This window comes from Corvus cornix, chromosome 1, assembly GCF_000738735.6.
Source record: "Corvus cornix cornix isolate S_Up_H32 chromosome 1, ASM73873v5, whole genome shotgun sequence".
Taxonomy (NCBI): Eukaryota; Metazoa; Chordata; class Aves; order Passeriformes; family Corvidae; genus Corvus; species Corvus cornix.
In genome coordinates, this window is record NC_046332.1 from 117,667,838 (window position 1) to 117,683,916 (window position 16,079).

The window sequence follows — 16,079 nt, forward strand, 5'->3', positions numbered from 1 at the left end:
GGGAGCCATAAACATGTCACCAATAAACTATCAGGAGAAAATCCTGCCTGCTGGGAGAACAGCATAAATGGAAACGCTCATTTACTGCACGCACTCCTCCCGCTGTTTGCGCACGGGAGCCGGGGCTGCGCGGCTCCCGGGTGATTGGGCAGGGTCAGCGTTATAAACGCTGCCCTCCGGACACGGACACGGACACGGACACGGACACGGACACGGACACGGACACGGACACGGACACGGACAGGGACACGGACACGGACACGGACAGGGACACGGACACGACACGGGATCTCCCTCTGCTCCTCGACAGGGCCGAGCCGCCTGCGCTGGCCCGAGAGCCCCCGGCACCCTCGGTGAGTGCGGTCAGCCCCTCTGGGGACAGTGACAGGGCCGGGCGCTGGCCCCAGCGCCGCTCGGGCGGTGCCCGCGGTGCCCGCGGCTGGGATGGGCCGGAGGGAGGGGGCCGGTGCATCTCGGCTGCCGCCGGGGAAGCTGCAGCCACCGCGGGGCTGTCGCTGGGCTGTGGCTTTGCGTGGGATCCAGCTGCTCTCCCACTCTTGGGGCGCCGTCCCGGCTCTGGGAATGGCCCGTCCCTGTCCTGGCCCCCAAAGTCACCAGGCAGTTGGGCTCTCTGGGTGCTGCATCGCCAGGGTCCCTCTGCTGACCCTGCTCCCTTCGCCGAGCCCTCACTTGGTTGCCTGAGTTGGCAGCGATGCCATTGTGCAAACAGCAACGTCTCCTCTTCGGGAAGAAGCAGATTTCTGAGCCTCATCCGGCCCCAGCCCCAGCTCCCAAGGCCCTGCTCCTGCCCTGGCTGACAAGAACTCTTACAACTCCAGCATTTTGCGTTATTGGTGAACATTAAAGCCGGAGAAAGGCAAAAATCAGGAGGCGGCTTTAAGGGCAGGAGAACGGAGGGCACTGTGTCCTCATGAGGCTTCTACCCTGGTGCCTGGCCGCTTCTCCCAGCGCTGGGCTGCTCCTGGGGAGCAGGAACACCTTGGGCACCAAGCAGGAGACACCCTCTCTGGGGCTGGATGGCTCAGCAGCCACCTGCCATGAATCTTTAACTTGGTATCCTCCAGGAATGGGAGGTTTGCTTCCTCCTCAGGGCTTGGCTGCGCAAGAAAGGTGCAATTGCCATCCCATGATAGTCAGCCAGGAGATCTTTTCTGACCTGGTTTTGTGATTCCGTGGTCTTGTGACAGACACATGCGTGCTGTAAGTTGAGCTGTCTGTTACCTACACACACAAATGCACTTAAACATGAACAAGCAGGCCTGGTTGTTGATACATTTCATACATTGGGTGTGTATATATTTATATACATCCCTTACAGACACACACATAAAACAAGCAGGGGTAGAACCGTCTAGGAGAGGAATCTCTATCTGTAGTGTGTTGGGGCACATAACAAACCAGAGCAGCTCAGAGGGGAACAGAGTGAATAAATCATATTTCTGAGCCATTTTCTGTGCTGGGAGTTGATGGTGTTTTTGTCAGGTTTGAGGGAAGGTTTTTGCTGTAAGTGAAGCATCTCCTACAGACCCAGGGGGTTCTCACCAGTCCCTTCTTTCCTTGGTGCTCTAACAGTCTCTTTATCCACCTCCATATTCCTGGAAAACTGTTGGATCTCCATGTCTTTGAGAGTTCTGGATATCTGCCAGAAGCTGCGCTCAGGGACACAGGCCTGCGCACACTCGGAATTTTTAGGGTTTTTACCCAGGCTCCAGATGTGACTGAATTGCAGGAGTCAGCAGATGGATTTCACTGCTCAGATCACAGAATTGTGGAATAATCTGGGTAGCAAGGGACCTTAAAGCTCATCCAGTGCCAGCCCTGCCAGGCACAGGGACACCTTCCACCAGACAAGGTTCCTCCAAGCCCTGTCCAACCTGGCCTTGGGCACTTGCAGGGATCCAGGGGCAGCCCACCTGCAGATGCTGTTGCATTGGCAGAAAGGGGCAGCTCTTACCTTTGGGGAGCTCTGAGCCAGCAGTGAGGACCAGAGGTACCTGCGGGCAGGTCCCTTTGGTGCCATCAGGCTCTGTGGAACCAGCAGGGGATGCACCAGCTGCCCACCCCTGCCCAAGCCCCCCACGCGCTGCCCAGGCTCTCCTGAGGAAGGGCTGAGATTGTCCTTTCAGCACCTGACACAGCAGGGCTGCAGGTCAGGGTGATTCTGATACCAGCACGGGACTCTGCCTTGCCTGGAGAAAATCAAATGATTTTGGGTTTTCCCCAGGTCCCATCAGTTATGTGTTGCTTTTGCCCTGGAGCAGGAAGATGTTTGTCCTTGCTGAGCTTCAGGATTTATTGTCACATTGGACTCTCAAGCTGAGAATCTAGTGAAGAAAGTCGTATTAGGAAACTAAGAAATACGTCATGGAAGAATGTGTGTTATTCAAACATGAGCTGTGTTACAGCAAACCCTCTGGCTCATAATGCAGGCACTCTGTGGCCTGAGTTTTGTATCCTGTGGAAGGTGCAGGAAGACTGAAGTCACAAATATTTTTTTGCTTTAATTAGCTCTTGTCTTGCACATTTGCTGCTTTCCCCCACCCACCCAGTGGGTCATTCTGTCAACTGAGGGGCTCAGGGACCCTGTCAGCCTCTCCAGCATTGTCACAGGAAATGAAGGAACCTGGATTGTGCCAAGACTTGGAGGTTCAGTGGATAATTCACATTGGAGAGACTTCCGAAGATCTCTAGTCCAACATCTGCCTCAAGGCAGGGCCGGCTGGGAGGTCTCATGGCTTTGTCCAGCTGGGTCTTGAAAACTTCTGTGGATGGAGATGTGCAACCTCTGGACAACCTGCTCCGATGTCTGATGGGGAAATAGTTCTCATTTTATTCAGTCTAAACCTCCCTCCTTTCAACTTACACCTGTTGCCTCCCCTCCTTCTTCCGTGCTCTGCTGTGAAGATCCCGGTCCAGCCTCCTCGATGCCTGCTTGGAGCTAGGGGAAGGCTGCTGCCGGATGCCTGCAAACCTCTCTTCTCCAGGCTGAACAAGCCTCTTTCCTGGATCTCTTATTCCAGGGCATTCTCCACCGCCACCTGTCTCAGTGACATCCTGCTGAGCTCACTGGAGCAGGCACAGATTTCTGCCAAGGCCTCACTCCCCTCCTGCCCTTGATCCCTCTCTGAAACACCCACCATATCCCATGTGCCCCTCGCCTCCAGCTGGGACCCAGAGGCTTTCCCAGGATCCTCCCCAGGGCTCTGAACCTGGAACATCTTGTGCTTTGCCTGGTGTGTGCCTGTTACAAACACCGCACAGAGCCTGTGCCTGCATGGGGTTTGGCTCATTTATTCCCCTCCACCTGGCAGTGAGATTGTGAAATGAGCAGGGCTTGGGTGTGAGAACTGCTGAAATTCCACCTTGCCCTGGGAACCATCTTCTGAGCTGAGAGCAGGAGGGTCTGAGTGGCTGATTCTCTGTTCTGCTGGAAATTGTGGAATCCCAGACTGGTTTGGATTGGGAGGGGCCTTAAAGCCCATCCTGTTCCAGCAACTGCTGTGGGCAGGGACACGTTCCACTAGACCAGGCTGCTCCAACCTGGCCTTAAACACTCGCAGGGGTGGGGTAGCCACAGCTTCTCTGGGCAGCCTGTGCCAGTGCCAACAAATTTTGCATTTGTTTCCAGTGTTGATTTCCTAAAGAAGAAGTGTCAGGGTTAAATTTTCACAATTTTCACGCCTTTTGATCTCCAGCTGGCATAAAAAAGAAGCCTTGGCTTAGCAGCTTGGTCATGGTTGGGATGATCATAGAAAAGGCGTTTGCTCACTCCACAGAGCATCTCAAACTCTGGAGTTTGGGGACGACTGTGAAATAGTAGCACTCCCCAGGAATGTTTTCCTTTTCATTCTAAAGTCTTTCTTTTTTTTCTCTTTTTCAAGAAGAAATGTCCATCCTTTTCCTTCATTTTGGTAAACAAGAGCGTAGCCATATGTGACACTGTTCCCAAACATCACGGGGATCCCTGCAGAGGCTGGTGGGGAGGGGGAGGGATGTGCAGCTCCTCTGTTAGCGGAGGGTCCCGCTATGTGGAGTTTGTGTTCTTGGTTTCTTTTAGGTCTAGGCCATGTGAGAGCTGAGCTGGGATGGAGCATGACTCACACAGCCCTTGGGAATTCAATGGCTCCTTCTATCAGCCTTCAGCTTTCCTCATGATGGGCATCCCGGGCCTGGAAGCCCTTCACCCCTGGATCTCCATCCCTTTCTGTGCCCTCTACCTCACTGCTCTCTTGGGGAACTGCGTCATCCTGTTCATCATCAGGAAGACCCAAAGTCTGCATGAGCCCATGTACTATTTCCTGTCCATGCTGGCGGTCACTGACCTGGGCCTGGCTCTCTGCACCCTGCCCACCACCCTGGGCCTCTTTTGGTTCAATGTGCGCAGGATTGGCTTCGACGCCTGCCTCACCCAGATGTATTTCATCCACATCCTGTCCTTCATCGAGTCCTCCGTGCTCCTGGCCATGGCCTTTGACCGCTTCATTGCCATCTCCCACCCCCTGAGACACCCATCCATCCTGACCAAAACCACTGTCCTAAAGATAGGCCTGGCCATTGTGCTGAGAGGGATGGTCTCGCTCCTTCCCATTCCCTTCCTGCTCAAGAGACTGACCTACTGCGGCAAGACAGAGCTTTCCCACTCCTTCTGCTTCCATCCTGACATCATGAACCTGGCATGTGCAGATATAAAGGTCAATGTCTTCTACGGGATGATCATTCTCTTATCCACCGTGGGGATGGACTTCATCTTCATCGTGCTGTCCTACATCCTCATCATCAGAACCGTCGTCAGCCTCACCACCAAGGAGGAGTGTCTGAAGGCTTTGAACACCTGTGTCTCCCACATCTGTGCTGTCCTCGTGTTCTTCATCCCCATGATCGGACTGTCCATGATCCATCGCTTTGGAAAGAACGTTCCTCCCCTCGTTAACACCTTGGTGGCCTACACCTACCTCATCATTCCCCCTGCTCTCAACCCCGTTATCTACAGCATAAAATCCACCCACATGCGGGAGGCCTTGCTCAGGGCCCTGCGCAGGAAGCGTGGATCTGACTGGTAGTTTCCTCCACCAGTTCTGCCAGAAAGTGCTGATGGACTGGGTTGTGTGTCAGACCTCTGGGGCTGGGTTCTCTGTCACAGCTCTGGGGCTGGTTTCTCAGTCAGAGCTCTTGGCCTGGTTTCCCAGTCAGAGCTGGTGGACTGGTCTCTTGGTGCTCCATCCATGCAGGTCACTGCCAGAGGAAAGAACGGCAGATCCACTGGGATGCTGTCCCCCAACCCAGAGCTGTGAACTCTCATGTTCTGTCCTAGCATGGTGCTTTCCTGCCTTCCTGCAGACACCCCCAGATTAAGGATCCATCCAGGCTGGGCACAGAGCATTCCTCACTGGGTCCTGTTGAGGGGCCCAGGGTGCTTTCAGCCCTTCTCAGCCATCATCCATGTGTCTGGAGTGCTGTGCCCATCCCCAGTCAGAAAACAGCTGCTTTTGCATCTCTTGTGGATGTTTTTGAGTCTTACCAGCTTGCCAAGTCTAATTAATGTCCCAGTCATTGCTCTGCATTGAATGTCACGTATGTGCAGCATCCACAATAAAATCCATCTATTCGTTGTGAAAGGTCGTGAGATTTGACGAAGCCTTTTTTCTGTCTCTATGATGCAGAAGTATTAGGTTGGAGTTGCCTAAAATCTTCAGGGTGTGCTGCAGATGGGCAGGACTGTATGGGTCAGGTGTGTCTGGATGGGCTTGGGGGTCTGGTGGGGTGGAAACTCTCTTGCAAAAAAAAAAGGGGGTTCAGAAACATTGTAGGAATGGCTAAACTTCCTGACACCCAGGACCATGTGCTGCTGCCTTCCATATGAGGCCTGCTAGTGCTGGCTGTGCCCCTCAGAGGGGTGGGAGGAGATCTCCAGGGGCATCCCCAGGTGGGAGATGACAGCATGTCCCAGCATCTCCTTGCTCTGCTGGAGGCTGGCTCTCAGCCAGGCACGCAGAAAGGCTTCGTGGTTCTCCTGGCCCCTGTCCTCCCACAGACAGAATAAAATGGCCCCAAATCATAGAATAGAATCACAGGACCACTAGGGTTGGAAAAGCCCTCCCAGACCTGTGACCGATGCCCACCTTGTCACTCAGACCAGAGCAGCGAGTGCCACGTCCAGTTGTAAATTCCTCCAAATTGCAGAGCTGTAGTTCTGTTCATCTCAAACCATATTTAGGCCAGTCTTGAGCACAGTGGAGAATAAGACGCAACAGTCAGTGTTTATCTTGGAAGGATAAAGCAGCAAAGGCACTGGGACAGGATCCCATCCCTGAACTGGCCTGGTTTTGCCTGACACTGAGCACTTCACCAGCCCAGATCAGTTTCTTTCTATTCTGCTCCACATGTGCAGGAGCTGGAGAGAAAAAAATGGAGAGAAAAAATAATGCAGAAACAGCTTCATAAAAAACCAGAAAGAGGGCAGGGAAGATTCCAAAGGGGAGGATTCCCAGGCCACTGTTTGCTCTGTGTTGTGCTCATTATCTCAGTGTGTCCCCAGGGGCCCTTGCCCAGGGTGAAACGCCAACAGCCCCCAGGAGCTCAGCCTGGGGAGCAGCTCCCACTGGCACTGGGGACTGGCTCTGCTCAAATATCTCTGATCTGAACTTGAGCTTGCAGGGAAAATTAACATAAGGGAACAACATCTAAGAGAAAAGAGCTGGAGGGAGGCCTGGCTTGCAGCATCCTCACACAGGATTCTGAAATTGATGATTGAGAACTCTGAGAAGATTCTGAGTCTGCTCCCACTCTGAAAACTTCCAGAGTTCATCCCTGGCTGTCTGTGCTTCCCAGCTGCAGCTGTTCTCCAAAATGGCTCTGAAACAAAAAGCCTGAGACGCCTCTGCCACAGTAAGAAAGTGTTTGGGGGGGAGTTGGAGGGCAAAGTGTGACGGATTTATCAGCACATCTGTGAGCACAGCTGGAGAGCAGGGTGGAGGGGGAATGAGAGGGAGAGATAAAGGCTGAGGGGAGAGGAAGGGGAAGGGAAAGAGGGAGAAGGTGGAGAAGGCAGAGAAGGAGAAAGAGAAAGAAAAAGAAGAAGAAAGGTGAGAGAGCTGGGATCATTCAGCCTGGAGAAGAGAAGGCTCCAGGAAGACCTCAGAGCCCCTTCCAGGGCCTAAAGGGGCTCCAGGAGAGCTGGAGAGGGACTTTGGAAAACAGCCTGGAGTGCTAGGACAAGGGGGAATGTCTTCCCAGTGCCAGAGGGCAGGGCTGGATGGGATATTGGGCTGGAATTGTTCCCTGGGAGGGTGGGCAGGCCCTGGCACAGGGTGCCCAGAGCAGCTGGGGCTGCCCCTGGATCCCTGGCAGTGTCCAAGGCCAGGCTGGACATTGGGGCTTGGAGCAGCCTGGGACAGTGGGAGGTGTCCCTGCCATGGCAGGGGTGGCACTGGATGGGCTTTGAGGTCCCTCCCAACCCAAACCATTCCATGGTTCTTTGATGAGGTGGGGATTGGTCAAAGGTTGGACTCCATGATCCTGGATTTCCAACCTCAGTGATTCTCTGATTCTGTGAGTTTGTGATTTACTGCTGGGGCTGCTGCTTGGATCCTCCTAGGAAAATAAATCTGCATTTACTGGTGTTTCAAAGACATGGATCCAGTTTCCATCTCTGCAGAAACCCAGGCCCTCACAGCACCCGCTCTGCCCACCAGCAGTACCAGATCCTGAGCCACTTCTGAGAACCTGGGTACATTTATTGGTGCCAGAGAATCAGAGATGAACTGAAGCATCAGGGACTGTTTCGGTGCCTGTCTCACAACCCCATTCCCTCAGGGAAATGATCAGAGGGGCAGAGATTTTCCAGTGAGACACCGGTGATTCCGTCAGGGCTGGCAGCTGAGGTGTCTCAGTACCTGTTGGTGATTACTGAGGCTCCGTGTTCATTCCATTTGTGTCTTAATTCAAGTGCTTCGCTGCCAGCGTCATCCCTGGAATAGATTTTGGGCACAGTGACAGCAACAGCCCTCCCACGCTGTGTGTAAATCGGGTATAAAAAGCTACAATGTGAGTCCTCCGTGTTATACATCCGAGATGGAAAAGCCCCACATCAGGAGAATAAACCTGATGGTATTTTAAGCCTTCACCACAGATGTGCAATAAAACCCCCCATGTTTCACAACCCAACATTACTTTTAAAATAACTCCATTAATAACCTGCAGAGATTGCCATAAAAGCACTTTGCATCATTGATTTGCATGGAATAACCAGAAAGTTCAGGTTATGTGCTTGACCTTGTGCTGTCCATCCAGGGCTGGAGGGATGGTGGGTTTATTGCAGCACAGGTACAGCCAGGTACTGGCTTGGTGCCTGAAATTAGACAGGTGCCTAAAATATACCTCCAGGTATGTAACCTTTTATGTACCTCCAGGCCATTATCCTTGGATCATAGCACTCCTGGAAAATCCACAGATACAGAATAAGGTGAATAATCTGTTTATTTTTTTCCACAGATATTCTGTTTTTTCCCTACATGTTTTTCATAAGATGAAAATCCAATTTGTATGTGCAAAAGAAGATTGAAAGATTCATGTCTGCCTGTGCCTGTGTGCTGTTCTGGGGAGGGCTGGGCCGTGGGAGGCAGCACCGCCAGCTTCAGCCTCACTGAGCACATTTCTGACAGGGCACCACGGCACATACAGAAAACATCAAGCAGCACTGAAGTTTTACAGAAAGCACTGAAAATCTGCTGGGCTTTTTGTTATCATTTTTAATTTTGTCCTTTAAAAAGAAAAGCAAACAAGTTCAGCTGATGGGTTTATTCTTCAACAGGTTGATTTTACAGTGTTCTGCCTTTTAGAGAACTCAGGCAATTCCTGTTCAAACTCAAATGTCAGCATTTTGTCACTGCATATGTTGTTGCATAGAGCCGTAATGGGGTAAAAAACTGTGAGACGAGCTCTCTGCATCAGTGTGGCAACTCTGAGAATCCCAGGAATGGCCCTGTGGGATCCCAAGCCGTGGGAAAGGGTTTATAAAAAATCCCATTTGTGTTTCCCTTGCAGCAGGAAGTGCCCTGGCATAGCATGAGTGCCCCTGGCCCTGTGGGCCATGCCCTTCTCCAACAGCTCTGACCTCAGCCCGTCCTTCATCCTGGCCAGCATCCCGGGGCTGGAGGCCGTGCAGTCCTGGATGGCCATCCCGCTGTGCTCTGCCTACATCCTGGCGGTGACGGGCAACTGCGCGGTGCTGCTGGTGGTGCGGATGGAGCCCAGCCTGCACGCGCCCATGTACTTCTTCCTCTGCATGCTGGCTGCCATCGACCTGGCCTTGGCCACGGCCACTGTGCCGCGCATCCTCTCCTTCTACTGGTTCGACAGCAGGGAGATCGGCTTCGGCGCCTGCCTGCTCCAGATGTTCCTCATCCACACGCTCTCGGCCATCGAGTCCACCGTGCTGCTGGCCATGGCCGTGGACCGCTATGTGGCCATCTGCCACCCGCTGCGGCACGCTGCCATCCTCACCAACGCCGCCACGGCCAAAATCGGGCTGCTGGCCATGGCCAGAGGAGTGCTCTTCTTCCTGCCTCTGCCTCTGCTGCTCCTGCCCCTTCCCTTCTGCGGCTCCCGGGTGCTGTCCCACTCCTTCTGCCTGCACCAGGACGTGATGAACCTGGCCTGCGCCAACACCACCCCCAGCATGGTGTACGGGCTCACTGCCATCCTGCTGGTCATGGGGCTGGACGCCGTCCTCATCTGCCTCTCCTACATCCTCATCCTCAAGGCCGTCCTGCGCCTCGCGGCGTGGAGGGAGAGGCTCAAAGTGTTCAGCACCTGCATCGCCCACATCTGCGTGGTGCTGGCCTTCTACGTGCCCCTGATCGGGCTGTCTGTGGTGCACAGGTTTGGGAAGGACCTGGCTCCGCTGGTCCACATCATCATGGGCAACATCTACATCCTGGTGCCCGCTGTGCTCAACCCTATCATCTACGGGGTGAGGACCAAGCAGATCCAGAGGAGGATCCTGAGTTTGATTCATGTTAGTGACAGAACTCCCCGGTGACCTGGGCTCGGCCGCTGTCCCCTGTGTCCTCACGCCGGCTCATCTTGTTTCACACTCAGAGTCTGTGGTGCAGGACTGTCCTGTCCGTGTGCTCTGAGGTGCTGCCACCAGGCAAAAGCTGATTGTAAACTCCTGATTGTAAACTCCTGATTGTAAACTCCTTCCAAGAGTGTTTGCCCTCACCAAACTTAGAGAGAAATGACTGCAATGATCTAAATCCAAGCCCAACCTGGCAGGTTCTGCAAGGAAGGAAAAGTGACTCAGCAAACTTATCAAGATGGCCCAGCATTGCACCTCTTGGTTCCCATCCCACCTCTAACAGTGGGAGAGCAGAGCAAATGCTGGATGGTTTGGGATGATTTAGTTAATTCATTGTTTTCACATGTGGCACATTCACATTCCAAAATTTTTGCCAGAAAATTTGCATGTAGCAGCATTCTCTAAGTAAAAAAATTACAGGAAGCCTGTCCAAAGTGACATTACAGATGCAGAAATGCATTTCAGAAGAAGAACTTCCACCTCTGAGGTCTTGTTCTGACCTCTTGTGTGCTCTGTCAAGACCCCTCAACATCCTCATAGCAGATGCTGTGGGAAAACTTTGGACTCAGAGTTACTGGTAGCAACTGTAAAAATAATTTAAATTAATAATTGTATTCAATAAAATGACAACATCTCAAGGGAAAAAAATAAGCAAGTTATAAATGTCAGTGATGATTCCATGCTGAAGGAAGTCTCATTTCCAAGACAAGGGTGTTTCATACCTTTGATTCCACACTGGGAATTCTTAAAGTCCTGTCACTGTAACCACTGAACAGAGTTTGGCACCATCCTCTGGCACCCCTTGGAGAGATTTGTGTGGATTGATGGGAGCCTCTCTCACTGTTCTCATTATCATGAATTGTGGTTCCACTCTCGAGGTGAGACCAGGGATGTGCTCGCAGTTCCCACTGCAGCAGCCACTGAGATCCCTCCGGGAGACGTGCCCGGGGTGAGTTCCCATTTGATCAGGGTGCTTTTGCTGCACAAGGGGGTGGCACAAAGCCCTGCCCAGACCTTTCTCAGGGAACTACAGCAGCACTGGTTTGATCTGCACTCCCTCAGGAGACCCAGGTGCTCTCAAACACCAGTGTCTTCCTTAGTATCCCAGAATCCCAGGATCCCTGAGGCTGGAAAAGCCCTCCCAGCCCAGCCAGGCCCAGCTGTGCCCCATGCCCACCTTGTCCCCAGCCCAGAGCACTGAGTGCCACCTCCAGCCCTTCCTGGGACACCTCCAGGGATGGGCACTCCAAACCTCCCTGGGCAGCCCCTGCCAAGGCCTGAGCTCCCTTTCCATGGGGAAATTCCTGCTGCTGTCCACCCTGAGCCTGCCCTGGCCCAGCCTGAGGCCGTTCCCTCTCCTCCTGTCCCTGTTCCCTGGCAGCAGAGCCCGACCCCCCCGGCTGCCCCCTCCTGTCAGGGACTTGTGCAGAGCCACAAGGTCCCCCCTGAGCCTCCTTTGCTCCAGCCTGAGCCCCTTTCCCAGCTCCCTCAGCCGCTCCTGGGGCTCCAGGACAGAGGACAGGTCCAAGTGCTGCACTCAGGGGCTCTTGTCCATGGTTTTAGATGAGGGATCTCACCAAAGACTGTCAGGGCCTCCAGTGGCTGCAGTGTTTGCTGGAGTTTGGTGCAGTTTCTTCCAAGTGCCAGCTAACGCTGAGAGTAAAACGGGCCTTGTTTTTGTAGTCTGTGCTGGTACAGCTTCAGTCTTGGTATAGCCTTTTCTGCTAAATTCAACCTCAATTTATTTCAAAATAAATACTTTCAGTTAGGCGAGTTACAAACAGTTCTCATCTGGGACTTTGAGTCAATTCTGTCCCCTGTCACTTTTGGCATATTCTGGTTTAATAGAGCTTAGAAGGGTAAAAAAAAATCTCATAAAAATGAAAACAATCTGTACCTGCCTAATATGATTTGGGAAATGTGAATGAATTTTTCAGAGGCATTATGGGTCTAAACCCTTTTCAGGTAGCCATGGCACTGAGAAACGGCTCCTGCTCATTCCCCATATGTTCCTTTTTTTCCTCTTGTGCTGAGAAAAAAATTAATAAAGAAAAATGAATGAACCAGCCTGGAAATGCTGTATTGTATTTCCTACTAATTTTTTTCTCAGGGAGTAATAGAGCCTCGGAGCAGGAAGGCATGATGGATTTCTCCTGGCTGCAGATAAAAACTCGGTCACATCTTGTTTTCCAAAGTTTCATCGTGGAGTGTTGCTTTTTTGGGGAACAGAACATGGCTGCTTCCTTGGCACATGGCTTTGCCAATGAGTATAGCAACCACTTTCCTTCTGGAATGCCCAATGCTGAGGCCCCAGGCCACCTCTCCTGCTGCAGAAGGAAAACCTCAACCAGAGCATGGGGACACCCAACCCACATCTCCTCCATGAGCAGCACCAGAGTCAGAGATGGAGATGGTCCAGCTTAGCTGGAAAGAGTTGGGCTCATTTGACTGAAAAGGGAAGGGTTGAGACAAGGAGAGGGAGGAAAAAGCAGGATGGGAGAGGTGGGAAGAGGACTGGGAGTCACAGGAGCCTGGAGGTGGCAATAGAGGCAACAGGGACACACAGGGGCTGAGGCACTGAGGGGGTTAAAGACTGCTGCCTTCTCTGACTTCAGTCGCTAATTAATCCTGAAGGAGCGGGGGAGAAGCAGAGCTCCCTGCTGGGATTGATGTGCCAGGCAGAAAAACATCCCTGGTCTCTGCGGAGCAGAGTCCCCCCTCGGGACCTGCGGAGGCGGCTGAGTATTTAGGGTTGGGGCAGCAGATTGTTGCTGTGCACAAAGGGCTTTGGTGCCATCGCTCCTCTGGGCGGCCCCGCTCCCGTCCCCCATCGCCTTTGCCTGGGAGCTCTGTTCCCTGCCCCTGTGTTCTCCACAGAAGAATGAAGTTTTAGGTAGAGCACCATCAACAGAGGCAGCTGCCAGGAAGGAGGCGAAGAAGAAAATGGTCAGGACTTTCGATTCCCAGGATGTTTAAAGCCACATGGAAAAGACGGGGAATGTCCCCAGAGTGCAGGTGACCCCGAGCCCAAAGTATCTGTGAGGTTTCCAGCGTGGCCCTGACAGCCCAGCTCCAGTTGGTGACTGGTGGCCGTGCTGGGACAGGCTGGGACGGTCACAGTGTGACATCTGTCTCCACATGCAGCGGGAGCAGAGCCCAGCTCGGCTACATCAGAGCCTCGGGGAGGAAAAGCCTGGTTCTGTTCTGGGACACTGCTCATCCCTCTGCTACCTGCAGGTCTCCATCAGCTCCGGGAATGCTTCCAAAGGCTCCTGGCAGGCCGGGGACATCAGCCTGATCTGCTCTGCAGGGCTCTTCAAGGCATCCTTTCTCCCAGGTATCAGGGAAAAACGAGCTGAGCAATGTGCAGGGTCCGCGTGAGTCCCACTCCTCTGGGGGGGAACGGGCAGCACTGGAGCACAGGCTTGTGGGGCAGGGGATGGGGGCTGTCACACACTGTGACACTGGCACGTTTTGCCCTGAAATTGGTGTTTCTTGACCAAGACGAGCACTTGGCACCTCAGTTTACACTGATGAGCAGCACGGTGCTGTCAAATGTCCTTAGAGCTCCGGGGCTGGTGACAAGGATTCGTCTTCCCACTAACCACACTTCAGGAAGGTTTGCTGCAGACCAGCTTTCCTCTGGTCTGCTGGGCTGGACACCCTGTGGACACTGGGCAGCAGCAAGTGTGCACCTCGGGCATCTTCCTGTTCAATTTATCCAGGAGTCCAGTGTGCTCCAGCAGAACCCCACAGCAGGGACAGGACAGTTCCAGTGGAAGCTGCCAGGACATTTATTTCACAGGGGCTCTCCTGGCCCAGTGCAAGCAGCTGCCAAAGGCTGAGGTGGAGATCTGAGCTTGCAGACCCACTGTCACGCCAGTCTCTGCCACTGGCCAGGTCAGGTCGAGAGGGTTTGATGCTTTTTTTTTTCCACAGGACAGAAAGCCCTCAGCATAGGCCACAGCCAAGAAGGGTTCATGTCTCTGAACTCTACTGCCTTCTCCCACCCTCCCTATTTCCTCCTCATTGGCATCCCTGGGCTGGAGGAGGAGCAGTTCTGGATTGCCTTCCCCTTCTGCATCATGTATGGCGTCGCCCTGCTGGGGAACATCACCCTTCTCCTCATCATCAAGGCAGAGCCCAGCCTGCATGAGCCCATGTTCCTCTTCCTGGCCATGCTGGCCTTCACTGACCTGGTCCTGTCCACCTCCACACTACCCAAAATGCTCAGCATCTTCTGGCTGGGCTTCGGGGAGATTGGGTTTCCCTCCTGCCTCACTCAGATGTTCTTCATCCACACCTTCTCCACGGTGGAGTCGGGCGTGCTCTCAGCCATGGCCTTGGATCGCTTTGTGGCCATTTGCTGCCCACTGAGGCACTCCACCATCCTCTCGGGGCCCGTGGTGGTGGCCCTGGTGAGCCTGGTGCTGGTGCGGGGGGTGCTCCTGGTGAGCCCCACGTGCTTCCTGGTCCACCAGAGACGCTTCTGCCAGCACCACATCATCGCCCACTCCTACTGCGAGCACATGGCCGTGGTGAAGCTGGCCTGCGGGGACACCAGGGCCAATGTCACTTACGGGCTCTTCGTGGCTCTCCTGGTGACAGGGACTGACCTGGTGCTGATCTCTGTGTCCTACACCATGATCCTGCGTGTGGTGGCGAGGCTGCCATCCAGAGAGGCCCAGCTGAAAGCCTTCAGCACTTGCACGTCCCACGTCTGTGTCATCCTGGCCTTTTACACCCCTGCCCTCTTCACGGTCCTCGCCCACCGCTTTGGGCAGGGCATCCCTCCCCCCGTCCACATCGTGGTGGCCAATCTGTACCTGCTCGTGCCCCCCACACTGAACCCCATTGTGTATGGGGTGAGAACAAAGAAGCTCTGGGACAGGGTGGTCAGACTCTTCCAGCGCAAGGGAACCTGACCCAGATGGACTCCACTCGATCATCCTAAAGGTCTTTTCCAACCTTTATGATTCTGTGTGTGACTCAGACTGTGCTCATAATTTACTGCAGCTGCAGGGAAACTGAATGAGAGATAACACCGGCACCATTCAGGGAGGAGCCTCCCTCCCTACCTGGAGTTTAAGAGATCCATTCTTGCAGAAATCACTTGATTCTCTCCTCTGTTATCACTGTCCAGGAGGTTTCACCCATTGTGTGATGAAACTTGGCATAAGAACATTCAGTCTGACTTCTATGCCACTGGGAATGCAGTGTTCACCCCTCCCAGGAGTTAAACTCCTCACTGCTAAAATCCTTCCACTATTAAAAAAAAATCCTCTCCTGACTAATTATTTTCACTGTAAGGCTGAGTAGGTCTGAAAGACCTTCCTGCAGCAGATTTCATCTTATGAAGTGTTCTGGGCTGTGTGATGGCATGTAAAAGCCCTGTAGAAGTGGCACTTGGGGATATGGGTTTGTGGTGGCCTTGGCTGTCTTATGCTTATGGCTGGACTCAATGACTTTAAAGCTCTTTTCCAACCTAAATGACTCTGTTATTCCATGGAAAGGTGCTCAGATGGGAATGGGGACCATCCTTGTAGAAGGACATGGGTAGAATTCAATTTTAAGCATTAACCTTGTTTTTGTAAAGAAGGCAAAAACTGCAACAATCCTGTGCTAGCAGATTCCAAATGTGCTGTGCAGACACAAAGCCTTCCCAAGAGATCAGGAATCCTCACTGCTGCAATCCTTTGGAGTGACCTGTCACGGGGAGGTCACGGGGCTGGGCTGCACACACTCCACCCTGCTCAGGTGAGACCCCTCCTGCAGAGCTGCCCCAGCCCTGGGAGGACGTGGAGCTGCTGGAGAGAGGCCAGAGGAGGCAGTGCCCACCCAGTGCCAGCCCTGCCATGGCAGGGACACCTCCCACTGTCCCAGGCTGCTCCAAGCCCCAATGTCCAGCCTGGCCTTGGACACTGCCAGGGATCCAGGGGCAGCCCCAGCTGCTCTGGGCACCCTGTGCCAGGGCCTGCCC

At 53.5% G+C, this 16,079-nt stretch overlaps 3 protein-coding genes across 4 annotated transcripts; all 3 read left to right on the plus strand.

Annotated features, from left to right (window-relative positions):
- The first annotated feature begins 267 nt into the window (after positions 1-267).
- Positions 268-5,639, plus strand: LOC104698070 (olfactory receptor 51G2-like). The gene is made up of 2 exons (XM_039554328.1): positions 268-353; positions 4,079-5,639. Exon 2 carries the CDS (start codon positions 4,107-4,109, stop codon positions 5,079-5,081), a length of 975 nt encoding a protein of 324 aa, XP_039410262.1. The 5' UTR covers positions 268-353; positions 4,079-4,106; the 3' UTR covers positions 5,082-5,639.
- On the plus strand, positions 275-10,750 carry LOC104698069 (olfactory receptor 51E2). 2 transcript variants are annotated; one of them, XM_039554358.1, is made up of 2 exons: positions 275-353; positions 9,064-10,750. In XM_039554358.1, exon 2 carries the CDS (start codon positions 9,110-9,112, stop codon positions 10,058-10,060), a length of 951 nt encoding a protein of 316 aa, XP_039410292.1. In that variant the 5' UTR covers positions 275-353; positions 9,064-9,109; the 3' UTR covers positions 10,061-10,750. The 2 variants fall into 2 exon arrangements, with proteins under 2 accessions (XP_039410292.1, XP_010411532.2); XM_010413230.4 differs by lacking the exon at positions 275-353 and adding an exon at positions 5,838-6,906.
- Positions 10,751-12,920: 2,170 nt separating this feature from the next.
- LOC104698072 (olfactory receptor 52R1-like) lies at positions 12,921-15,335 on the plus strand. Its single transcript, XM_039554287.1, has 2 exons — positions 12,921-13,436; positions 14,039-15,335. Exons 1-2 carry the CDS (start codon positions 13,238-13,240, stop codon positions 15,022-15,024), a joined length of 1,185 nt encoding a protein of 394 aa, XP_039410221.1. The 5' UTR covers positions 12,921-13,237; the 3' UTR covers positions 15,025-15,335.
- Positions 15,336-16,079: the final 744 nt, after the last annotated feature.